Here is a 26938-nt window from a genome sequence, read left to right as displayed (position 1 = left end):
GAATGGTGGGGACTGCGTGGAAATGAAGTGCATGCCCCGTCTAAATGGCTAGCTGCTCCTCAGCTCCAGCCAACAGCTGTTGTGCAAGAATGTGGGTTCAGTACTGCCAGGCCTTTCAGCTTTTCAAGGGAAAGCAGAAATCCAGATTCTTAGGAAAAATTTCCCAGTTAAAAAAACAGTGTGTGGGTCAAGAAAGCATCACTGTGCCTATGTTTTCCTCTAAGAGTTTTATAGTGTCTGGCCTTACATTTAGATCTTAAATCCATTTTGAGTTTACTCTTGTGTATGGTGTTAGGGAGTGCTCTAATTTCATTCTTTTACATGTAGCTGTCCAGTTTTCCCAGCACCACTTATTGAAGAGGCAGAACACTCTATGACATAAATCACAGCAAGATCCTTTTTGACTCACCTCCTAGAGAAATGGAAATAAAAACAAACATAAACAAATGGGACCTAATGAAACTTCAAAGCTTTTGCACAGCAAAGGAAACTACAAACAAGACGAAAAGACAACCCTCAGAATGGGAGAAAATATTTGCAAACAAATCAATGGGCAAAGGATTAATCTCCAATATATATAAACAGCTCATGCAGCTCAATAGTAAAAGAACAACCCAATCCAAAAATGGGCAGAAGACCTAAATAGACATTTCTCCAAAGAAGACATACAGATGGCCAAGAAGCACATGAAAACCTGCTCAACATCACTAATTATTAGAGAAATGCAAATCAAAACTACAATGAGGTATCACCTCACACCTGTTAGAATGAGCATCATCAGAAAATCTACAAACAATAAATACTAGAGAGGGTGTGGAAAAAAGGGAACCCTCTTGCACTGTTGGTGGGGATGTAAATTGATACAGCCAGTATGGAGGTTCCTTAAAAAACTAAAAATAGAACTACCATACGATCCAGTAATCCATTACTGGGCATATACCCTGAGAAAACCATAATTCAAAAAGACACATGTACCCCAATGTTCATTGCAGCTCTATTTACAATAGCCAGGACATGGAAGCAACCTAAGTGTCCATCGACAGATGAATGGATAAAGAAGATGTGGCACATATATATACAATGGAATATTACTCAGCCATAAAAAGAAACGAAATTGAGTTATTTGTAGTGAGGTGGATGGACCTACAGTCTGTCATACAGAGTGAAGTAAGTCAGAAAGAGAAAAGCAAATACTGTATGCTAACACATATATATGGAATCGAAAAAAAATAAAGTGGCTCTGAAGAACCTAGGGGCAGGACAGGAATAAAGATGCAGATGCAGAGAATAAACTTGAGGACACGGGGAGGGTGAAGGGTAAGCTGGAACGAAGTGAGAGAGTGGCGTGGACAAATATACACTACCAAATGTAAAATAGATAGCTAGTGGGAAGCAGCTGCATAGCACAGCGCGATCAGCTTGCTGCTTTGTGATCACCTAGAGGGGTGGCATAGGGAGGGTGGGCGGGAGACGCAAGAGGGAGGCGATATGGGGATATATGTATATGTATAGCTGATTCGCTTTGTTATAAAGCAGAAACTAACACACCATTGTAAAGCAGTTATACTCCAATAAAGATGTTAAAAAAAAAAAAAAGAAAGCATCACTGTGGTTGGGTAGGGACCACAGGTTGTGAGTTTGCAACCTTTGTGTGACAAGTGTAGCAGAGGATGTTAAAGCCTCAGATGTGAGGACAGCCTCCTCAAGAGGCTGCCCCCCGTTCTGGTCAGTTTGCCCCCTTCAGCCCATCAACAGGCTCTGCCTGTTCTCTGCTTGGGCCTTTGGCCATCCTGTCCTCACAGCAAGGAAGCTCTGTAGCTCAGGCGCTTCTCCTGTGACACTTCCCACTACAGCTCTTCCCTCACCAAACCCTGTCTTCTTGGTGCGCCTCTAGCATTTACAGCCCCTGGATATCTGCTGTGGTTGGTCACTCTCCAGTGGTCTCATAGGCTGTCTTATTTGTTTAACTGAGCTGTAAGTTCCTCATAGCAAGGGCTTCTATTTCACAGGTCTTTCCTGTCATTTGGAGCATGGAGTGGGGCACACGGCCAGGCCTCACTAAGAGCTACTTGGTTGACTGTCGTTGGATGGTCATCTTACTCAGTGCTTCTGGCATCGCTCTTAGTAGAAGATGAGGTAATAAAGGGGAGGCTACTAGCTCTTGAGTGCAGAATGTAAAATTAAATCAGTGAAAAAATTAAATCAGTGGGGCTCTTTCAGAGATTGAATGAGCATGTCCTCCATCTACTGCTGACCTGGTGCTCTCAGAGCTTTTATGAGGAAAACGGTGCCCAGTGTGTTTCTTCTGTCACAGGCTTTTTCTCATCCTTTCCCACTAAAGATATAACAAGATAACCAATTATTTGTGCCCTGGTTTAGATTCCTTGATTAGAGATGGCCTCTGATCATAAGCTACATAGCCATCTTTTTATGGTAGAAGTAAGTAGGCACAATTTTGCTACAACAATTGTCTAAAAGAAAAAAAAACTTCTATTTTAACTGGTTATGATGATCTATTTTCTATTCCTTCCCTTTTATTTGAAACACATTTTGGTTGTTTTAGAACTCTCTTTTCTCCCACATGTGTGAAACAAAATACAGGATAAACGATTCTCAGTCATCTGTGACATCGGGCATTAGGTATACTTTGGACACTGGAGTTTACCAGTTATCTCCAAACCTTCTTTTAGGAAATTTCCCCCACTTTTTGGTGAAGGTGCTAGTAAGCAATAACTGCCAAATTAGTAGGTCTTCCTCATATTCCCTATTGTTGATTTTTCCGTGTTTTGGTGCAGTTTTGTACAAAGACTAGGAACTGAACCATTCTTTCAATAAACATTTATTGAGACCCTCCTGTGGTGCCAGACCCTATTTTAGCTGCTAAAGATACAAAAGTGAAGAGATTAGACAAGGCCCTTGTTCTCCTGAAGCTGAACTTCTAGTGGTGAGAGATAACCACAGACCATTGAACAAATGAACACACAAGAAAATTGGATGGCGTTCGGGAGAATAAATAAAATAGTTTTGGGAGAATAAAACAGGATGGAAAGAACGTGTTTGTGAGGGAGTTACTCTAGACTGGAGTTGAGGGCAAGTCTTCTTGAAGCTGTGACAGCTGAGACTTGAATGACAAGGAGGGTCCAGCTAGGCCAAGATGGGGGGGAAGAGCATTCCAGGCTAACAAAACAGCTGTGGCAGTGGGCCTCAGGCAGGAGCCTGTGTGGTGTACTGGAGGTTCAGCAAGGAAGTCAGAGGGAAAGGAAAGTTTAGAGCTAGCAAATAAATAATTATTCAAGTGAATTTATTGTACAGCTGTTGCAGTTTAAGTGTTTATGGCTGTGATCATTGAGATCTCAGAATCTCTGTCATGACTTTATGATTAGATTCAGAAATTACCTAAGATTCATGGAGGAGAAAGTCATTGTTTCAAAATCCATGTGATATATCCTGCTTTGAAGCCTCAGATTTCCCATGGATGGGATAGGACACTAGCAGTATTTTAGGAAAATGGCACCTGGTGTTATATTCTTTTTTTTTTTTTTTTTTTTATTTTTATTTTTGGTTGCGTTGGGTTTTCATTGCTGTGCTCGGGCTTCCTCTTGTTGCAGTGAACCGGTTTCTTATTGCAGTGGCTTCTCTTTGTTGTGGAGCATGGGCTCTAGGCGTGCGGGCTTCAGTAGTTGTGGCACACAGACTTAGTAGTTGTGGCTCATGGGTTCAGTAGTTGTGGCTCGTGGGCTCTAGAGTGCAGGCTCAGTAGTTGTGGCGCACGGGCTTAGTTGCTCCACGGCATGTGGGATCTTCCCGTACCAGGGCTCGAACCTGTGTCCCCTGCATTGGCAGGCGCATTCTTAACCACTGCGCCACCAGGGAAGTCCTGGTGTTATATTCTTAAACTGAATCTGCTTTGGAAGTAGTCATGCAGCAATGAGCATTCATGCAGTAAGAAACAATTCCTTTATCCTTTAATATAATAATTGCTGTCAAGGATTATAAGAGTTTATAGAGAGATGGAGCATCCATTTTAAAGTTAACTGGATAGGGAAGAAAGCTTTGTCCATAGACAAAGTTTCAGATTTTCTTGGACTTTTTGGTATCTGCACAACAGAGACCTGTTGAGTTGCCAGCATATAACAGGCCAGAACCCTGGATCCAGAGAGCATTTGTGATGACCAGACAACACAGAGCTGGTTTCCCTCCTAAAGGGTGGTCTCCAAATTTGTTGTAGCCTTTGTCAAGATTTTTATATCACAATTGAAAACAGATGCCCTTTCTGCCCTTTCCTGTGTCGTCTGAGTTAACTACCGTTCAGTGGGTGTGAGCAATGGCAATCTCTCACACATCTTCAGAACGCCCAGGAAGAGTCCTCACTAGACGTTTCTCTCCTGCAGTCTTGCTGTGAAACACTCTGCAACAGAGAGTAGCCACAAGGAGGTGCCAGGTTTGTGAGGTTCTGGTCATCTGCTCAGTGTGTTCTGAATGTTTCTCGTCACAAATCAAAACACCAGTCCTAAGGCTTAATATGAAAACACACATCTCTCTGAACAGTTTCTATTTGAGAATATTTAATCCTAAAGGAAAATATTTAATCTTAAAGGACTATGTAATCCTGAGGAAAACCAAAGCATACTGTTGCTTATGGACTATACTGAATTTTATTACAGGATGTGGCCCTAAAATATTCTTGTATTTTATATATATGACATTGACAATCCAGAGTATCAAAAATCACTGTAAATTCTTGATGAAAAGAGACTTATTAGACATAAGACTGAATATAATGTGTGGACTTTGCTTGGATTCTGCTGTAAACGGACTGAAATTTAAACTGGGAAAATTTAAATATGGACTGAATATGAGACTATATTAAGGAATCATTGGTAATTTTGTTAGATGTGATAATGATATGGGGGTTATGTAAGAAAATATCCTTATTTTATAGAGTTGCACACTGAAATATGTAGGGAGCAAATGTCACATCTATAATTTATTTTAAAACACCAGCAAAATATCAATTGAAGCAAATATGGCAAAAAGTGATTAACTGTTCAGTCTAGGCGATGGGCTTGTGGAATTTGCTATTGTACCTTCTCTACTGTCCTGTATATTTGAGAAATTTTATAATTCAAAGTTTAAAAAAAGTCTTTGCAAACTGGGACACAGCACAGTGGTTTGTCAGCTAAATAGCACTATTTTGTGATCTTAGTGGATGTCACTTACTTTATCGTGCCCTTTTGTACTGCAGCCATAAATATCAGTGGACCTGGAAACTAGATGATTTTTTCATAAATGGGACATTACAGTAGAAATGAACCAATACTCTCTTTTTATACCCCCCACCCCGCCCCCATGCTCTGATTTTGTAACTTGGCCCATGATTAGGGGAGGTGACGTAGTTCAAAAGTAAAACTGAAACATATGGAATCCTAAAGCTAGAATTTTAAACATTTTGTTTCAACCTCAATTTTTAGAAAGAACAATTTTAAACTACAGTTACCGAAGTCATTTTACTTCCTTTCAAAATGTGTATTCTATAACCTGGATTATATTAACATGTATAAAATTATAAAATTATTGGCACTGTCTCATGGTTTCACGGAGCATAAAGTTTAAATGGAAGCTTCAGAAAGAGGTAAAATTTTGACAGGGAGAGAAAGGGCAAGAAACTATTTCTGTATGGATTAATGAGTATACCCAGGAGCAGGGAGTGTTTGGGTAACTACACATAGGCCATTTTGGCTGAAGGGAAGAGATCCTATTGGGACCGAGCTTGTTGCGTGCAGGAATTTGGATTGTAGTAAACACTGGGGAAGCAGGAAGTGTTCTGGGTAGTACCATGTGTCAAGCTGTGTGTTAGGAGCTCAATCCGATGGCACCAACCTCAAGGTAGGTTGCAGGAATGAGAGATTAAGACAGGAATATAAGTTTGGAGATCACTGCAGGGTAGTTCAAGTAGGAAAGGGAATAATAGTGTAAATTTGGGTAATGACAGTGGGACTAGAAGGGAGGGGTGATTACAAGACACATTGTGAAAGAAGAAACGATTAGAATTGATGACTAAATTTAGGTCCTGTTTGAACTAGAATAGGATGATTCACATGAACTTGTATCATTTCATCGATGCAAGTTGTTAACCGTGAGTTTAATATATCTTATATGACTCAGTTGAGAAACCTTGAAAGAAAAATTTAATTCTTTATTAACTTGTAGGAAAGTTAGCCCCACCCTTATAATTACTAAACTTTTACACAAATGCTAAGAATGGCTATTCCCCTCCTCTAACCTTGGCTGCCTTTTTATCCATCTCCAAGAGTTAGGAGGGTGGTGCTGTGGAGGGGAAAAAAATGTAACCTGAAACTTTAATATAATTTATTGGTTCATAAGTGGAACGTAAAAGCACTTCTGAAAAAGTAGTAATAGTCTAGGGGAGAGGAACCTGTAGGCAGACCCTGGAGGAGACAGTCATGTAGAAAAGTCTACCTTGAAAGTTTTAGTGTCCTTCGGTGGGGGAAGAGAGCCAGCTCCAGGCAGCTCTGCAAGGAGGAAGCTGGGGAAAAAATCCTAGTACCACCTTAAGAGTGGTCCTATGACCACTCTTGTCGAATGGATCGGAAAAAATCCTTCTGGTTCATTCGACAAGAGTGGTGCCAATATATGGGATTGCTGAGAGCAGGTTTGTAATGACTGTCGCCCCTCAGAATGACATTTGTCCTCATGGTAGCATGTAGCCTATAAATGCAGTGGCTATAACTGTAAGTAGCAAAATAATCCCGATGTTTCATGTTTCTAGAAAGGCACAGGATCCGTAATATAGGCCACACCCTACGTGAATGTAAAGGCAGATAAAGAATATGGAAGCTCTGTTTGCATGTATACATTGAGTGATTCATCCATAATTAATGTCTCGACACATGTGTGCTGCCATGAGAAAGCAGTTGCTGTGTCTGGTGTGTAGTGTATTGCTAGGAATAAGCCTGTTAGGATTTGTAGGATCAAGCAAATGCCTGGTAGAGAGCCAAAATTTCATCATGATGAAATGTTTGATGGGGTTGAGAGGTTAATAAATGCATTGCTGATGATTTCTATTAGCGGGTGTGTTTTTTGGATGTTGGTCATTGGTGTTCTTACAGTTGAATGACAACGATGATTGTTCATGTCATTAGTCATGGTTGGAGTCCATGTGTGAATGATGACATATATTGTATTTATTTTAAGTGTTATTTTTGTGATCAGTTTTGTGGGGATCTCTTCAAAACCTTCACCTATTTATGGGGTTTTGGGTTGATTGTGAGTGGTGGTGTTGGGTGTAGGATTGTGTAGAATTTTGGTGGTTCATTTTTAGGTTTGATGTGTCTTTGATTTATTTAGGGGGGATATTAGTTGTGTTTGGCTCTACAACGGCTATGGCCACTGAGCAGTATCCTGAGGTTTGGGTTTCTAATAAGATTGTTTTCAGGGTTGATAATAGAGTTTTTGATGGTATTATATATTTTAAAGGATGAGGAGGTGGAAGTTGTGTTTAAGTTCAATGGGTTGGGAGACCGAGTGACTCTGGTGACTCTGGCTTTTTTAGTGAGGAGGCTATGGGGATTGCGGTGTTATGTAGCTATGGTACCTGGTTGGTGATTGTTACTGGCTGGTCGCTGTTTATTGGTGTTGTGGTTGTTATGAAGATCACTCGTGGTAATTAAAAGCATGCTAAGGGTGAGAGTAATAAGGAATGATAGGAAGTATAGTTTGATAAGGCCTTTTGGGCTTGAGATTAGCATGGAGAACTTTAGTTGAATGTGGTTTTTGGTAAAATGTTTTCTAGTCAGATTAAGTCCAAGAAGGAGGATGCTGATTTTTGGCTTATTGATAGGTTTAGGTAAGGAGGCAGACGATGCATGATGGTGGGGAAATATCCTAAGAGACTAGAGAATTTAAGGGTATTTGAGGGGTAGATAAATTTTAAGTTTTGTGTGTTAAGGTTAATTTCAAGTGCCAATACAAAGCCCAGGATGGTTATTGCAAGGGCAGTTAGTTTTAGGTGTAGGGGTACAGTTATTAGGGGGACTGTTGTTGGGGGGATGTTGTTGGAGATAATGAATCCGGCAAAGACACTTCCAATTAGCAGGTGTTTGATGGAGTTAATTAGGAAGGGGTTGTTTTCACTGATGGAGGTTAAGGGAGAGAAGCGAGGTTGTCCTAGTAGTGCGAAGAAGATAATGTGGGTACTATAGACAGGGAGGGAGGTGGCAATTAGAGGTATTAATAGGGCTCAGGCATTGGTATAAGATGTGTTAGTGGCTTCAATGATCAGGTCTTTACAATAGAAGCCGGTGAGGAAAGGCATTCCTGTCAGTGCCAGACATCCGATAATAAGGGCTGTTGTGGTGAAGGGTAAGGGCTTGAATAGGCCCCCTATTTTTCGAATTATCTTGTTCGTCATTCAGGCTGTGAATAGTGGACCCGGAGCATGTGAATAGTATGGCCTTAAAAAAAGCATGTGTGCAGATACGTGTAAGAATGCTAGACAGGGTTGGTTGATGCGATTGGCTTGAAGTGGAGAAAGCGACAATTTCTTTAATGTCATTTTTGGGTGACAGTGCATATTGCTGTGAATAGGGTGGCAAGGGCTCCTAATCATAGCGCTATTGCTTGAATATGTTTGTTGTTTTCTGTTAAAGGGTAAAACTGAATAAGTAGGAAGACTCCTGCACAACTATTGTGCCTGAGTGGAGTAAGGCTGATACGGGGGTGGGGGGAGTCAGGGGTGAAGTCCAAATTAGGCTGATTTTCTGGCTGTGGCTAATACGAGTCCTATAAGGGGGAGGTTTGAGGGATTTAAGTCAAGTATAAAAATCTGTTGTAGGTCTCATGTGTTTGAGTTAAACAGGAATCATGCTATTGATATAATGAACTGTGTTTGCGTCTGCTCGCGCATATCACCACCCAGTGAGCAGGAAGGACATAATTCCCTCCCATCTCTTGCTGATCTTCTCCCTTTCTCCAATCTAGAGGCAAGGGAACCCACTGGTGTAATCCATCCAGGTCAGCCTTCTGGGGCAGACAGCCCCAGATGTCTGGGGATGCAAACAGAAGGCAATGGTCACAGTTATCCTTTTTCCAAAATACAGCAATATGAGGGGAATTCTTGGAGGAAGTTCTTCATAGAATCATAAAATGTTAGCGCAGGAAGGATCCTGAGAAATAGTTTTCAGCCTCATTTTGGAGCTCTATAGAAGTAGCAACTTGGGTACAGCGAGTTGTCACACAGATGAGAACAAATGACAGACCTTTAGATTCTCAGCCCAGGCTCTTTCCAGCAAGCCAGGTTGCTTAGCTTCCATTTATTTTCCAAATTTTTTCCAGACCCACTGCACCAGCTCAGCCACTGTTCAGCACGGTTGAAAATGAATGGTAAGGAGGTCTCAGTTGTTATTCAAGGGAATACATAAGCACTATAGACACAGCCGTTGCAGTAGGACATGTTTCTGTAACTGAAGTTAGAGTCATTGTAGATAATCTGTAAAGTACAGGAATATGTCAAGGAGAAAATAAAATCACCCACAATGTACCACAGAGATATGAGGACTGTTAACATTTTGGTGCCTTCTTATAATTTTTAAAAATTAAAATACATACACATAGTTTTATATCTTGTTTTTTCACTTAATAATGAACAGTTTTCCATGTATTAAATTATCTTAGAATCTGTGTTTTAGTAGCAATATTTGTAATAGAGGTAGCATAATTTAAAAAATATTTTCTGTTATTAGACATTTGAATTGATTATTTTCTGCTATGATAATGCTATGCTATATACACATATATAAATAATTGTGCTTTTTTACACACACACATATATAAGTAACTGTGCTTAGCTATAGGAAACATTTTAATAAATAAAGTTGCTAGCATAAGCATTTTTAGTGGTTCTTTCTGGTGGATCACAGTGGAAAGAACATGGCTCTGGGGTCAGACGTCCTGACGTGTTCTGCTTCTGCCACTTTCAGATGTGTGAACTTAAAGTAAAATGGACTTGAAAAGAGACCAGTTTAGACTATAAAGAATTCTTTCAGTGAAAGAAAGACCTATTTAAAGTCCAAGGTACTGATAATAAAGACAGAAATGGACGTTCTCAATAACTGTATTTTTCTTTTCACTGAATTGTTCAGTAACTATTTCTTTTTTAAAAAAATTTCTTTCCTTCCTTCCTTCCTTCCTTCCTTCCTTCCTTCCTCCCTCCCTCCCTCCCTCCCTCCCTTACTTTCTTTCTTTCTTTCTTTTTGGCCAGTAACTATCACTAACCTTGTTCACCATCCCCTTCCTTCCTAAGTGCTCACCTTCAAACTCTACCAGCGGGCAAAGCACGTGTATAGCGAGGCTGCGAGAGTGCTCCAGTTTAAGAAGATATGTGAAGAAGCACCTGACAACACGGTCCAGCTGCTGGGGGAGTTAATGAACCAGAGCCACATGAGCTGCCGGGACATGTACGAGTGTAGCTGCCCTGAGCTGGACCAGCTGGTGGACATCTGTCGGTGAGGCTGAAAGAGCAGTGTGGCAGGGGCTGCAGGATGCTGCCCAAGGAAATTGTTTAAATTAATGGGAAAAAAGCAGCATTTTTGTAATCTTCTAAGTGAAGGAAGATCCTTTCCCACTTCCTGTGAGAGGGGTGGTCTGTGACATAGAGCTAGACTTGTTCCCTCCTAAAAATCTGTAGGATGAAAGATTGGAGACTTGACTCCATGGCTTTACGAAGCTCCAGGTTTGGAGTCAGTTCTTCACAACATCATAAAAAGGACTTTTCTGTCTCTGGATGATTAAGTGTTTCAGGGAGATTTGCTCAGACACAGACCCTGTCGTTACTTTCTTCTCATGATATTTTAAGCAGTGTTTCCCACTACACTGCAGCTCTACCAGCATCTCCTGTTTGGTGTCCTAAGTTTAATACTTTTATTCAAAAGAGGGGAGAAAAAGGAAAGAGGACCTCAAACCTGATAGAAATGTATTTTCAGGGGAGAGGTTGCTGAAGGAATTGCTCAGAGAGTCAGCATTTCCTGTCTTCCAGGTTTAGGTTAGGCAATTTGGGAAAAGGACTGAAGAAAGTCCAGTTTATGAATGGTCGGTTGAGACAGAAATGTAAAGAGGGAAACTCTTTCACAAAGCCTGAGAACAACTTCCTTATAATTGCTAGAGACTGGATAAAAGAGTAAAATGGTTCCTTTACCCAGAAGGCGCTCACTGACCTTGGAGAACAGAAAGGGAAATTGGGAGAACTCTCAAATGGTTAGATGTTATTTCCACTGTGAGAAAATCATACAAAACTGCCTGCAATTAGCAATGAAAATATAATTAACCACTTGGCACCTGTGGCTTGCCTCACTCATTGCCACATTCCCGGCCCGAAAAGTTTAAACCAAGTAGCTCCAGTGATCACAAATGGCATATGTAACCCAGCTTGTGGAGAGACTTGAACATAGCATTGATGAGAATCACTCTGCTGACGTCAGTGTTTGCTCACTAATTGCCAAAAAGCCTTCCAGAGCTTGTTTCATTTTAAGTGCTCTTTTCTGAAAATAGCAAGGGCCCAGTGAATGGAAGGGACAGATATTGTACAGTTCTGGAAATAAGAGGAAGTGGAATGATTTGTGCAGAAATTAGGAAGAAGCATCGTTGCTAAGAAGATAGTGGGGTAGTTTGAATCCCACCTGAAAAGCAGCGGAGGGGCATTTGCCAGCCTCCTGGAATTCTCGAATGAACTTGCTTGTTCTGGGATGGTCAACCAGCTCTTGTCTTTATGAAGCTTACATTCTCATGGGTAAAGAGGGAAATGACAATTAAAAATAAATTGAGTGGTAGTGATAAGTGTTATGAAAAAAAAAATAGAAGGGATGGAGAGTACTAGGGGTGTGTACTAGTACTTTATATTGAGTGGCTGATAATATTGAGTGGCTGAAGAAGGCCTCTCTGAGGAGAGGATATTTGAGCAAAGACCTGAAGGAAGTGAAGTAACGAGAACAGCAAGTAGAGAGGTCTTGACGTAGATACATGGCTGTCACATGTGAGGAACAGCAGGAGGACCAGTGTGCTTGGAGGGCAGTTCAGGAAGGAGAGAGTAGTAGTTGATGAAGTAAGAGAGGTAGTGGGGAGTCATACCCCTGGGCCTTGTCAGCCATTGGAAGCACTCTGACTTTGAGTAGAAGATGGCAGTGGAAGTGTGAAATGATTCTAGGCCAGATATTCCTTGAAGGAAGAGTAAAGACAATTTACTCTGTATGGGTGAAAGGGAGGAACCAAGATGACTCCCGGGTTTTTGGCCTGAGAAAATTTCCTTGTTTCCGAAGGCCGGGCTTCACATTTCTGGGTCAGAATTATCTTCTAGTACCATAAGATATGAAAGCAGGAAGAGGCCTTAGAGATCAAGAGACCACTAAGAGGTTAAGAGATTTGAACAAGGTAACATAATGCGTCAGTGGGAAAGCCTAGCTCCCGATCCAGTGTTTTTTGCCTCACCTGTTTCTCTCTCTTTGGGTCATACTGAGATGTGATTGTTTTTTAATGTGGGTCATTTTTTACCTATTTTCCTTTTCCAGCTTTAAAGCTTTAATGGTGGAGACTTTGGTTGTCACAGGGTGTAATATTTGAACATGGAGCAAAGCCACGTTGAGCAGGGAAGGTGGTGTGTGGAGAAGGATGAAAACTGGGCTGGAAGTTAGGAAGGTTGAGTTCTAGCTCTGCCTCTTTTCATTCTGAGCTCTGTGACTTTGAACTATTGCCTTGCTTTGTGATCTCCAGTGTGTTTTTCTGTTCTAGCAGCCTATAGGTCTATATATATATTTTTAAATGTGGTTCTAGTGAAAGATTTAGTGGCTGTGTCTTAAAAGGGTTTGGAAGAGCACACCTTTTGTTTTTTTTCATTTATTTGTTTATTTGCCTTTTCTTTTTTTTTTTAAATTTTTATTTATTTATTTATTTATTTATTTATTTATATTTGGCTGTGTTGTGTCTTCGTTTCTGTGTGAGGGCTTTCTCCAGTTGCGGCAAGTGGGGGCCACTCTTCATCGCGGTGCGCGGGCCTCTCACTATTGTGGACACTCTTGTTGCATAGCACAGGCTCCAGACACGCAGGCTCAGTAGTTGTGGCTCACGGGCTCAGTTGCTCCGTGGCATGTGGGATCTTCCCAGACCAGGGCTCGAACCCATGTCCCCTGCATCGGCAGGCAGATTCTCAACCACTGCGCCACCAGGGAAGCCCTATTTGCCTTTTCTTAATGGAAGCTAAAGTGTCTCTGTTTAGCCCATTTTCATTTGCTGTATTGCTTTTCTGAGGAAAATTCAGTTGTGTCTAGCATAAGGAGCTCATTCCCTTTTTTATGTTTTTTTTTTGTCTGGAATTGCTAAGTATCAAAATTAATTTCTACTTATTCCATAATCATATAAGGAACAAGTTTCCCATGTTGAAAGATTATCTTTTGGCATGTTGGAAATATTGGCCAGAATAGTTGTCTGGTCCTTAAGTTTCTTTATATAATTCTTTCTTTGCTGTCACTGTGACCAGTAGGTAATATTCTCCAAATACTCCAGTTGGTTGCTAGTTACTAAAAGGTCCTGAGTGGTAGAGCAACCTCAGAGGAGGACAGCCCAGGAGAATTAAGTAGATATAGTCATTGATGCCATTCCTTCCTCAGTCAGCAAATACTTTTCAGTAGGCTATTTGTGTCCCATGGGAAATTGGAGTCTAAACTCCATTTTCAAAAGGTCTGGCACTTTCTTTTGTGTGGATGTATGGGGAGAAAAAGGAGGAATGCAGGAGAATGCAAGATAGTGGTAAAACAGAATGGTTAAAAACCGGGGAGAGAAAGACAGTAGGAGAGTAGTAAATGGTAAATGCGGGGAGAGGTTTAAATGAAAAATGGCAACACTTTTAAGCCCTAGTTCCTTCTGAAGCTTTATGACTATCTCAGTGGGCCTGGCACATGGTGGAGGGGAAGGACCCTGGCAAGGCCTGGTGTGGGCCACTGTGCCATAAACTCAACCTCTGGTAGAGTGTTGTTTTGCGTAAGAATCACCACCAGCTCCACACTTCCCTGTCCCCTTAAAGAAAAGTTAACACCAGTGGGCAAGTTGTGACTAAGACTGGGCAGCCTGAGAAGTTTGGTTGCCTTGGGTATACCAGAAGAGGGAGGAGGGAAGCTGAAGAGGCTTCAAGGAGGAGCACCACCAAAGATGCTCTTTATTTTTTTATAAATGTATTTATTTAGGCTGCATTGGGTCTTCGTTGCTGAATGTGGGCTTTCTCTAGTTGCAGCGAGCAGGGGCTACTCTTTGTTGTGGAGCATGGGCTCTAGGCGTGTGGGCTTCAGTAGTTGTGTCACACGGGCTCAGTAGTTGTGGCTCATGGGCTCAGTAGTTGTGGCTCATGGGCTCTAGAGCACAGGCTCAGTAGTTGTGGTGCACGGGCTTAGTTGCTCTGCGGCATGTGGGATCTTCCCAGACCAGGGCTTGTACCCGTGTCCCCTGCATTGGCAGGTGGATTGTTAACCACTGAGCCATCAGGGAAGTCCCCAAAGACCCTCTTTAGATCACGCTCCCTGGCCCACTTGTGGCACTTCAAATTCCTTTAGTTTTTCTGAAGCCCTGCTTGGAAACTATTTGCTTGAGAAAACAACTAATTGATTGAGTGAATGAAGGATTAGATGCCTAGAATACTCAGGGCTCAGGGCTCTATCTACAAATCTTAATGTGGTCTGAGCTAGACCATATTCAAAAGGCGTCTCTAGGTAGCTTGTCTACAGGACAACGTATAGGAAGCTACTTTATGACCCAAGTAGAGAGAAGGGGGGGAAAAAGCATAGAAGAGATCACCAATGCTTGCATTTTTTCAGCTGAGCCTTTCGTTGCTCTTCAAGAGAAAATCAGTTTAGAATCCAAAGAAAGGGCCAGGGAGGGAGAAGGAAACTATACTTACACAGTTAGACTGCTTTTTTTATTTTGTAATTAATGTTAGAAAATCTCAATTATGTGAAATAAAGTTTAATAATGAAGGAACTAGGTGAAGCTTGCCCAGTTATAAAATACTTCTTTTAAATGAACTAAATGTAAATTTTAAGAAATGGCTAAATTTTAAAGTAGGATTTACTGAGGAACACAAAACAATTTTGAAACCAAGTCAATTATATGTGAAACAGCTCATTCTTTATCGGTTTCCCTGGTTATACTCAAGAAAAAATACTTAATGGCCTTTATCTTCGTTTTGACACTTGATGGAATTAAGAGAGGACTCATTGCTGCGTTATTGCCCAAGCTATTAAGAAAGATAAATGACAAATTTTAATAGACCAACAAAGGTTACCAAAGTTAATTTGCTGTCTTCCTCAGAAGTCTTCCCACAGTTTTATTCCATGGCTGGCCATGCTGCTCGGCCTCTTGCAGTCATTCTCCTGAGCAGGTTGGAATGGGGAAGAATGAAGTGCAAATCCACATGTGTGTGCTCTTCTCCTCATGCTCTTATGGGCTAATCTGACACTCTGTCAAGAAAAAGGGAGTGAGCTATTTCAGCTGCCTTAGGGGCCCGCTGGTCTTTGGGCTTCTGTCTTCTATTTATTGTCCCCCCGCCCCTCCCCCCAGTATGTATGCCATTTGCTGGAACCAAACCAACTGGTCTTCAGTGACATTTGTGGCTTTAATTTCTAAAATAGACATGCAGTTATATTTTCTTATACTTTCTCATTCGAACAGTATTTGAAGCCTGTGGTTTCTTGAATCTAAAGCAATCTGAAAGTGTTTCTAATCTGGTTGTAAAAATCATAGAAATTGTTCTGGAAGCTGTTTTCCTGAGATTCTAATTGAAAAATTCTAGGCTTAGAGCAGAAGCTAGAAGTCTTTCCAGAAAAAGAGTACATTACTGACTGCATATATATATATATATATATGCGTTCAAAAGTGTTTTATATTACTCAATATATTTTTCTTTAAAATTTAGCCATTTCTTACAATTTACATTTTGTTCATTTAAGAGTTATTTTATAACTGGGCAGGCATCATCATTTTCCTTTATTATTTTACTTTGTTTCACATAATTGAAGTTTTTAACATTAATTTAATTAAAAATAAACAGTATACATTTTCATATTTTAAAACAAATATAATGATCCAGTAGCCACTTATTAGAATGTACGAAATGCCTGGAATTATGCTGGCCTGAAATTAGAGAGATAGATAATAACCTGTCCCTAAATTCAAGATTTTCTGAAATAATTTTATATCCATTTGTATAATATATCAATATTTATCTTGAAATAAATAAAACTGAATTAAAATACAAGGCACAATTCCTTGCTTTCCCTCTTTGCGATTTGTGGCAGAGTAGGGTCTTACTAGATCTCTCCCCCCTCCCCCCTCAACACCACCTTTGATCTGTGCCTTACCTTAGTAAGTGCTTTATGGTCAACTCAGTTCATTTAAAAGCAGGAAGTTTTACTCAGGCTATACTTAGGTGCCTGGAAAGTTGGTTATAGGAATACACTTTTCAGTGATAAAAAGGATCAAAGGGAACATTCCTTATAATCTCCATCTCTTGTCTGCCCTAGCCTTTGTTTTGTAAATCATGCTTTATAAGGCTGAGGCTGCTTTCGTTGTTTTGACCAACCCTTCCAGGTTATTCCCAATCAAGTGACCACAATCATCAAAGTGATATTTGGGATTTTAGGGGTTTGGTTTTCATAACTTTTGTCTTGCCTCTCTGATGTGCAATAGCTCAGGAGCTGTATTTTTAATGCCTTACTGTTCTCCTAGGAAAAAAATGCAAATGTGAAAAGTTCACTAAACACTCTTAGCTCACCTATTTTTCTTTCTTAATTTATAGCTTATTGGTTTCCTAACTTCTGGCTCTCTCTCGCAATTTCTGTGGCACGTACCAAAGGGCATATTAAGCACCAGTGGGGCACACTGCAGTCAGGATCTTTCTGCCTTTGTGAGTGTGTATAGCTGGGCAGGCTGCTGACCAGCTGCTGGGGGAGCCCCCGATTTGTGATCACAAGTGCCACTTACTCAGGGGCAGAGGACTATTTATAATAGCACTTATTGTTCTCTATTGGGGAAATTTGAGCCCTGATGATTTCAGACCATGTGGTTGATGCAGTCCAGTTCATTTTCATTTGTAGCAGGCAGGGTGGTGACATAACAGCTCTGGAGACTTAAAAGTGAATAATATATTTACCTAGAAGGATTTCTAGTGTCTGCGCTCGGGAAACTGGCAGGATAGTCAGGAAACTAGGCCTCCTGGCACAATTCCTATGGGTTTTGCAGCCAGTTAGAAATACTTTGAGTTTGCTTTAGGTTCAATTTTGAAACCACAGTTTTCAAAAACAGTACAAATGAGAAAGTGTAAGAAAATATGCCTAGAAGTTCATTGAAGACCATAAGAGACCCGGTTGACTTGAGTCCAGAAAAATGGCATAGTTTGGGTCTTAGAAAATCAAGTAAGAGGGCATCCTGTTCTTCTCTAAACCATGCCATGTTAGCTTTGATGCCCAGATTTTAGTGTCTTTCAGAGATACTTCAGTGACACCTCCGTATTTCTCAGCATTTTCCACAAGAAGAGATAGTTTGACATGGCTGCATGACAGTTTTTTGTTTTTTTGCTTTTTTTAAATTGTCACAAATTACAAACTAGCCCCTTGCCAGCCTAGGAACTCAGGATAATCCTAGAATCCCAGGGTCAGAGAAACTTTTCAGCCTGGACCATAGGAGTTTGGGCTCAGTTCAGCTACTGGGCCATAAGCTGAATGTTTGAAGGGCAGGAAGAGATGAGTAATCTTTATTTGTTTGCAAGCATTTTTGTTTTCTTCCTTAAACATCTATTTTCATATGAAAAACATATTTTATTGAATAAAACAGATGATGAAAAAAAAATCAATAGAGAAAATCATTGGGGGGAAAATGAATTACTGATGTGCAGTAATTCTGATGTCGCAGAGTAGCGGTATTATTCTATTGATATTTTCCAGGAAATAAAGTACCTCATTTAGATGGAAAAAAGGGACAAAATTGTGCTAAATTAATTATGGAGTTTTAAATCTGCTATTAATTTGGAGTAAATTTTATTAGGAAGAATTGGAAGTACATGTTAACTTTTTTTTTTGAATTTTATTTATTTTTTTATACTGCAGGTTCTTCTTAGTCATCAATTTTATACACATCAGTGTATACATGTCAATCCCAATCTCCCAATTCGGCACACCACCCCTACCACCCCCCTGCCACTTTCCACCTTGGTGTCCATACATTTGTTCTCTGCATCTGTGTCTCAACTTCTGCCCTGCAAACCAGTTCATCTGTATCATTTTTCTAGGTTCCACATGTATGCGTTAATATATGATATTTGTTTTTCTCTTTCTGACTTACTTCACTCTGTATGACAGTCTCTAGATCCATCCACGTCTCTACAAATGACCCAATTTCGTTTCTTTATGGCTAATATTCCATTGTATATATGTACCACATCTTCTTTATCCATTCGTCTATCCATGGGCATTTAGGTTGGTTCCATGGCCTGGCTATTGTAAATAGTGCTGCAGTGAACATTGGGGTAATGTGTCTTTTTGAATTATGGTTTTCTCAGGGTATATGCCAGTAGTGGGATTGCTGGGTCATATGGTAATTCTATTTTTAGTTTTTTAAGGAACCTCCATACTGTTCTCCATAGTGGCTGTATCAATTTACATTCCCACCAGCAGTGCAACAGGTTTCCCTTTTCTCCACACCCTCTCCAGCATTTGTTGTTTGTAGATTTCCTGATGAGGCCCATTCTAACTGGTGTGAGGTGATACCTCATTGTAGTTTTTTGATTTGCATTTCTCTAATAATTAGTGATGTTGAGCAGCTTTTCATGTGCTTCTTGGCCATCTGTATGTCTTTTTTGGAGAAATGTCTATTTATGTCTTCTGCCCATTTTTGGATTGGGTTGTTTGTTTTTTTAATATTGAGCTGCATGAGCTGTTTATATATTTTGGAGATTAACCCTTCTTCCGTTGATTCGTTTGCAACTATTTTCTCCCATTCTGAGGGTTGTCTTTTCATCTTGTTTATGGTTTCCCTTGCTGCGCAAAAGCTTTTAAGTTTCATTAGGTCCCATTTGTTTATTTTTGTTTTTATTTCCATTACTGTAGGAGGTGGATCAAAAAAGATCTTGCTCTGATTTATGTCAGAGTGTTCTTCCTATGTCTTCCTCTAGGAGTTTTATAGTGTCCAGTCTTACATTTAGTTCTCTAATCCATTTTGAGTTTATTTTTGTGTATGGTGTTAAGGGAGTGTTCTAATTTCATCCTTTTACATGTAGCTGTCCATTACTCCTAGCACCACTTACTGAAGAGACTGTATTTTCTCCGTTGTATATCCTTGCCTCCTTTGTCATAGATTAGTTGACCATAGGTGCGTGGGTTTATCTCTGGGCTTTCTATCTTGTTCCATTGATCTATATTTCTGTTTTTGGGCCACTACCATACGGTCTTGATTACTGTAGCTTCATAGTATAGTCTGAAGACTGGGAGCCTGATTCCTTCAGCTCCGTATTTTTCCCTCAAGACCACTTTGGCTGTTCGGGGTCTTTTGTGTCTCCATAGAAATTTTAAGATTTTTTGCTCTAGTTCTGTAAAACATGCCATTTGTAATTTGATAGGGATTGCATTGAATCTGTAGATTGCTTTGGGTAGTATAGTCATTTTCACAATATTGATTCATCCAATCCAAGAACACTCTATATCTCTACATCTGTTTGTTTCATCTTTAATTTCTTTCATCAGTGTCTTAAGTTTTCTGCATACAGGCCTTTTGTCTCCCTAGGTAGGTTTATTCCTACGTGTTTTATTCTTGTTGCAGTGGTAAATGGGAGTGTTTTCTTCATTTCTCTTTCAGATTTTTCATCATTAGTCTATAGGAATGCAAGAGATTTCATCATTATTCTATAGGAATGCATTAATTTTGTATCCCACAAATTTACCAAATTCATTGATTAGCTCTAGTAGTTTTCTGGTTACATCTTTAGGATTCTCTATGTATAATATCATGTCATCTCAAACAGTGACAGTTTTACTTCTTCTTTTCCAATTTGTATTGCTTTTATTTCTTTTTCTTCTCTGATTGCCGTGGATAGGACTTCCAAAACTATGTTGAATAACAGTGGTGAGAGTGGACATCCTTGTCTTGTTCCTGATCTTAGAGGAAATGCTTTCAGTCTTCACCATTGAGAATGATGTTTGCTGTGGGTCTGTTGTATATGGCCTTTATTATGTTGAGGTAGGTTCCCTCTGCCCACTTTCTGGAGAGTTTTTATCATAAATGGGTGTTGAATTTTGTCAAAAGCTTTTTCTGTATCTATTGAGATGATCATATGGGTTTTATTCCTCACTTTGTTAATATGGTTTATCACATTGATTGATTTACGTATATTGAAGAATCCTTGCATCCCTGGGATAAATCCCACTTGATGATGGTGTATGATCCTTTTAATGTGTTGTTGGATTCTGTTTGCTAGTATTTTGTTGAGAATTTTTGCATCTATATTCATCAGTGATATTGGTCTGTAATTTTCTATTTTTGTGGTATCTTTGTCTGGTTTGGGTATCAGGGTGATGGTGGCCTCATAGAATGAGTTTGGGAGTGTTCCTTCCTCTGCAATTTTTTGGAAGAGTTTGAGAAGGATGGGTGTTAGCTCTTCTCTAAATGTCTGCTAGAATTCGCCTGTGAAGCCATCTGGTCCTGGACTTTTGTTTGTTGGAAGATTTTTAATCACAGTTTCAATTTCATTACTTGTGATTTGTCTGTTCATATTTTCTATTTCTTCCTGGTTCAGTCTTGGAAGTTTATACCTTTCTAAGAATTTGTCCATTTCTTCCAGGTTGTCCATTTTATCGGCCTAGAGTTGCTTGCAGTAGTCTCTTAGGATTCTTTGTATTTCTGCGGTGTCTGTTGTAACTTCTCCTTTTTCATTTCTAATTTTATTGCTTTGAGTCCTCCCCCTCTTTTTCTTGATGAGTCTGGCTGTGGTTTATCAATTTTGTTTATCTTCTCAAAGAACCAGCCTTTAGTTTTATTGATCTTTGGTATTGTCTTCTTTGTTTCTATTTCATTTATTTCTGCTCTGATCTTTATGATTTCTTTCCTTCTAGTAACTTTGGGTTTTGTTTGTTCTTTTTTCTCTAGTTCTCTTAGGTGTAAGGTTAGATTGTTTGAGATGTTTCTTCTTCTTTTTTTTTTTTTTTGTGGTACGCGGTCCTGTCACTCTTGTGGCCTCTCTTGTTGCGGATCACAGGCTCCGGACGCGCAGGCTCAGCGGCCACGGCTCACGGGGCCCAGCTGCTCCACAGTATGTGGGATCTTCCCGGACCTGGGCACGAACCCATGTCCCCTGCGTCGGCAGGCGGACTCTCAAACACTGCGCCACCAGGGAAGCCCTGTTTGTTGTTTCTTGAAGTAGGACTGTATAGCTATAAACTTCCCTCTTAGAACTGCTTTTGCTGCATCCCATAGGTTTTGGATTGTCGTGTTTTCATTGTCATTTGTCTCTAGGTATTTTTTGATTTCCTCTTTGATTTCTTCAGTGATCTCTTGGTTATTTAGTAACGTATTGTTTAGCCTCTATGTGTTTGTGTTTTTCACATTTTTTCCCCCAGTAATTGATTTCTAATCTCATAGTGTTGTGGTCAGAAAAGATACTTGATATGACTTCAGTTTTCTTAAATTTACTGAGGCTTGATTTGTGACTTAAGAGGTGATCTATCCTGGAGAATGTTCTGTGCGCACTTGAGAAAAAAGTGTAATCTGCTGTTTCTGGATGGAATGTCCTATAAATATCAATTAAATCTATCTGGTCTATTGTATCATCTAAAGCTTGTGTTTCCTTATTAATTTTCTGTTTGGATGATCAGTCCATTGGTATAAGTGAGGTGTTAATATCCCCCACTATTACTGTGTTACTGTCGATTCCCTCTTTTATAGCTGTTAGCAGTTGCCTTGTATGTTGAGGTGCTCCTATGTTGGGTGCATATATATTTATTATTAATTGTTATATCTTCTTCTTGGATTGATCCCTTGATCATTATGGAGTGTCCTTTCTTGTCTCTTGTAACATTCTTTAAAGTCTATTTTATCTGATATGAGTATTGCTACTTCAGCTTTCTTTTGATTTCCATTTGCATGGATTATCTTTTTCCATCCCCTCACTTTCAGTCTGTATGTGTCCCTAGGTCTGAAGTGGGTCTCTTGTAGACAGCATATATATGGATCATGGTTTTGTATCCATTCAGCAAGCCTGCGTCTTTTGGTTGGAGCATTTAATCCATTCACGTTTAAGGTAATTATTGATATGTCTGTTCCTATTACCATTTTCTTAATTGTTTTGGGTTTGTTTTTGTAGGTCCTTTTCCTGTGTTTCCCACTTACAGAAGTTCCTTATCAATTGTTGTAGAGCTGGTATGGTGGTGCTGAATTTTCTTAGCTTTTGATTGTTTGTAAAGCTTTTGATTTCTCCATCGAATATGAATGAGATCCTTGCTGGGTAGAGTAATCTTTTTTGTAGGTTCTTCCCTTTCATCACTTTAATTATATCATGTTACTTCCTTCTGGCTTGTAGTTTCTGCTGACAAATCAGCTGTTAACCTTATGGGAGTTCCCTTGTATGTTATTTGTTGTTTTTCCCTTGCTGCTTTCAATAATTTTTCTTTGTCTCTAATTTTTGCTAATTTGATTACTGTGTATCTTGGCATGCTTCTCCTTGGCTTTATCCTGTATGGGACTCTCTGTGCTACCTGGACTTGGGTGGCTATTTCCTTTCCCATGTTAGGGAAGTTTTCGACTATAATCTCTTCAAATATTTTCTTGGGTCCTTTGTCTCTCTCTTCTCCTTCTGGAACCCCTATAATGTGAATGTTTTTGTGTTTAATGTTGTCCCAGAGGTCTCTTAGGCTGTCTTCATTTCTTTTCATTCTTTTTCCTTTATTCTGTTCCACAGCAGTGAATTTCACCATTCCGTCTTCCAGGTCACTTACCTGTTCTTCTGTCTCAGTTATTCTGCTATTGAGTCCTTCTAGTGTACTTTTCATTTTAGTTATTGTATTGTTCATCTCTGTTTGGTTGTTCTCTAATTCTTCTAGGTCTTTGTTAAACATTTCTTGCATCTTCTAGATCTTTGTCTCCATTCTTTTTCCGAGGTCCTGGATCATCTTCACTATCATTATTCTGAATTCTTTTTCTGGAAGGTGGCCTATCTCCACTTCATTTAGTTGTTTGTCTGGGGTTTTGTCTTGTTCCTTCATCTGGTACACATAGCCCTCTGCCTTTTCATCTTGTCTATCTTTATGTGAATGTGGTTTTTGTTCCACAGGCTGCAGGATTATAGTTCTTCTTGCTTTTGCTGTCTGCCCTCTGGTGGATGTGGCTATCTAAGAGGCTTGTGCAAGTTTCCTGATGGGAGGGACTGGTGGTGGGTAGAGCTGGCTGTTGCTCTGGGGAAGAGCTCAGTAAAACTTTAATCTGCTTGTCTGCTGATGGGTGGGGCTGGGTTTTCTCCCTGTTGGTTGTTTGGCCTGAGGCGACCCAACAAAACTGGAGCCTACCCGGGCTCTTTGGTGGGGCAAATGGTGGACCCTGGGAGGGCTCACACCAAGGAGTACTTCCCAGAACTTATGCTGCCAGTGTCCTTGTCCTCATGGTGAGACACAGCCACCCCCCACCTCTGCAGGAGACCCTCCAACACTAGCAGGTAGGTCTGATTCAGTCTCCTACGGGATCACTGCTCCTTCCCCTGGGTCCTGATGGACACACTACTTTTTGTGTGCCCTCAAAGAATGGAGTCTCTGTTTCCCCCAGTCCTGTTGAAGTCCTGCAGTCAAATCCCACTAGTCTTCAAAGTCTGATTCTCTAGGAATTCCTCCTCCCGTTGCCAGACCCCAAGGTTGGGAAGCCTGACGTGGGGCTCAGAACTTCACTCCAGTGGGTGGACTTCTGTGGTATAAGTGTTCTCTGGTTTGTGAGTCACCCACCCAGCAGTTACGGGATTTGATTTTACTGTGATTGCGCCCCTCGTACCGTCTCATTGTGGCCTCTCCTTTGTCTTTGGATGTGGGGTATCTTTTTTGGTGAGTTCCAGTGTCTTCCTGTTGATACATTAACTTTTATTGTCAGGATAAATTGCATGTTTTAAAGATGAGTGATCCTTGTACTTTGTGTAGGGCCTTTCACTTTTGTCCAAGGTTTGAAACTGTGCCTGGTTTATGGTGACTAAAATTACCTCTTGCTGTGTGGTGGCTTATATAGTAGTTTCCACCTCAATCACACGTTTTGTCTGATGATAAATTCCGAGTCCATTTGTCAGACCAGCCAGCTCCTGAAGGTGCAGGGAAAACGGGGATGGACCTGCAGAAGCCACTATCCTCTTTGTGGAAAGGTCTGCATAATTTCCCTTCAGAGCTTGAACAGACGAACTAATTTAGAGTTTAGTAACACATTCTTTGTTGATAAATTTATTCAGCACAAATCTAGGCTATCTGTTCTAGGGGACTGAATGCAGCTTAAATAGCCACCAGAGGAAGCTCTCACTTGTATATATGACTTGCACTTTAAATTTTGATTTGGCCTCATATGGAGCAACCTTCTGTTTCACCATGTTGATCATGTCCATTGCCTGTTTTCTTTTTACTCCCTCTTCCTGTGCTTGCTACACAACTCTTCAAGTGGTGGCTTTATGGAATCAATACTACAGTAGGTTATTGCCAGCCCTTACGAAACAGGAGTACTACTGACTTTTACTACTTAAGAGCCAAAACTGGGGGCTAGTTTTAGATACAATTAAATTTCAAATCACCTTCAAACAATGGTATAAATTTCTTAATGTCCTAAAATGTTTGACAGTACCGAAAAAACCCCCACAAAACACACCACATAATCTCTTCTTAGTTCTTGGAGATGCTGTCGTTCTATAGCACCAAGAAAATCACTCTCATTTTCATTTTCAGGTTCTAATTTTTTTTCTCATTGTTTTTAGGAAATTTGGGGCTCAAGGATCACGACTTACGGGAGCAGGATGGGGAGGCTGCACAGTATCGATAGTACCTGCTGACAAGCTGTCCAGCTTCCTAGCAAATGTGCACGAAGCTTATTACCAGAGGAGCAATCGAAGCTTAGTGCCTGAGAAGCAGAGTTTGTTTGCTACCAAACCTGGAGGTGGAGCTTTGGTTTTCCTTGAGGCCTAAACTATTTAGAGCATTTAGGAACTGGCAGGACTTCTATGCCACAGCAAATTAATCCTCTTTCTGTTTTGTATTATGATGAATGGTTGCTATTATCAAGATGTATTTCGAAAGAAATGGTTGAAAGCTCCCTATGCTTCATAATGATTGTTTTTCCATCTTAAAATATGTTTTCTAGCAATAAGAGCCAAAATTATGCTTGGCCAGATCTCTTAAGATAATTTACTGGATGTATTGATTTCAGGATTTTTAAAAACAAATGGTAAAAGACCATCAATACTGACCTCATGGATTGTACTTGAATTAAACATACATTCTTAAATACAGTTTATTTCTGGTTTCTCTTGGCATTCTTCTTCCTCAAGGTTGAAGTCTTCTGTTGTTGATGATGATGATGATAGTGATGCCAGAAGTTTTCTCTCAGTTCGGGCTTCAGAACGCTATTAAAATAATATGGTGTTAAGGATTCACAGATTTTCCTGGATACTGTATACTTGAAAGTGAGATTCTCCCAGTTATCAAGATGAGGAGGATCACTTAAATTTTTTTTTTTTTCCAAAAGATGGATTTAGGAAGAAAAATCCCAGGCTCATTTAATTTTTTTTTAACCATGTGATATCATATAAACAATCACTTTCAATTCTTTTGGCCCTGAGCTTTCTCTGTCATAATAGAGAAGCTTAGATAAAAGACACTTCAAGTTTTTATCTCTATTCACATTGACATAGAGAATTATCTGGATGTTAATTCAGATAATTCAATTTGTTCTTGGAATTTACTTTCTTCCCACTCTAAACTACCTTTTCTCAAATGCCTCTCTAATCCAGGAGGCATGTTTACTATTCTAGGAAAACCCATCTGTGACTTGCATCTTCGTTGTGTGTCTAGCAAACTTGTTTGTATATGTGGACCAATGTAGGGCAGGTGTGAGGCATGAGGGTGAAACTATGAAAAGGCTGAGTGTGGGTTCTGGGATTGGGTAGGGGTATTGGTGGGTGCCTGTATATGTTTATCAAAATGGGCAGCAAGTTTGGCCATGTGGTGATGGTAAATGAGTGGCTCTCTCTCACGGATAGACTACAGGAAGGCTTTCCTGAATTATATGAAGATTTAGACTGAAAAGCATTTTGTGACATAGTCAGATAATTGAGAGACCAGCAGTCATGTGGCATGAATTATCCAGAAGTTTATCACAATTTTCTATTATTCTATGATTGAGTTGCATATTGATGAGCAAAAAGCCTGGATATCATCATCTTTTTTTTTTTTTTTTTTTTTTAAACATCTTTATTGGGGTATAATTGCTTTACAATGGTGTGTTAGCTTCTGATTTACAACAAAGTGAATCAGCTATACATATACATATGTTCCCATATGTCTTCCCTCTTGCGTCTCCCTCCCTATCATCATCTTGAATATCAGTTTCAGAGAAGCTGAGGCAAAGCTGGTTGTTACATTTCTCAAAGGACAGCAGTCATATAAAGTACTAGGAAATCCATTATTCTATTCTAAAATAAAGTTCTGGTGCATTTTCATTCTTAGCAGAAAGGTAAGTACTTGAGAGAGCTTAAGTCCAATTTGTTAATTTTGAATTTTAAAAATTGATTTCAAATGATAATCCTTTGCTTTTTAAAACCTTTCCATTTTCCACAGAAGATCTGTGGTCAATTGATATATAATTCTTCGAAGATGCCTGGATTACTGTGAAA

The 26938-nt window shown here is 39.9% G+C and overlaps 1 protein-coding gene across 8 annotated transcripts in view; it reads left to right on the top strand.

Moving 5' to 3' along the window:
- GALK2 (galactokinase 2) overlaps positions 1-26251 on the top strand; it is a 142987-nt gene extending 116736 nt beyond the window's left edge. For 4 of the 8 annotated variants that reach the window (XM_032623291.1, XM_032623289.1, XM_032623290.1 and 1 more), the window contains 3 exons: positions 9355-9402; positions 10322-10523; positions 25025-25560. In XM_032623291.1, the coding sequence (XP_032479182.1) occupies positions 9355-9402; positions 10322-10523; positions 25025-25232 (458 nt within the window). In that variant the 3' untranslated portion in view covers positions 25233-25560. Of the gene's footprint in view, positions 1-9354; positions 9403-10321; positions 10524-25024 lie in introns of all 8 variants that reach the window. The other 4 variants (XM_032623294.1, XM_032623292.1, XM_032623288.1 and 1 more) reach the window with 3 other exon arrangements.
- The last annotated feature ends 687 nt before the right edge of the window (positions 26252-26938 follow it).

The sequence above is a fragment of the Phocoena sinus genome, chromosome 2, assembly GCF_008692025.1.
Source record: "Phocoena sinus isolate mPhoSin1 chromosome 2, mPhoSin1.pri, whole genome shotgun sequence".
NCBI classification, from domain to species: Eukaryota; Metazoa; Chordata; class Mammalia; order Artiodactyla; family Phocoenidae; genus Phocoena; species Phocoena sinus.
Note: the sequence above shows the minus strand (reverse complement) of the source record. Positions and strands in the feature narration are given on the sequence as shown.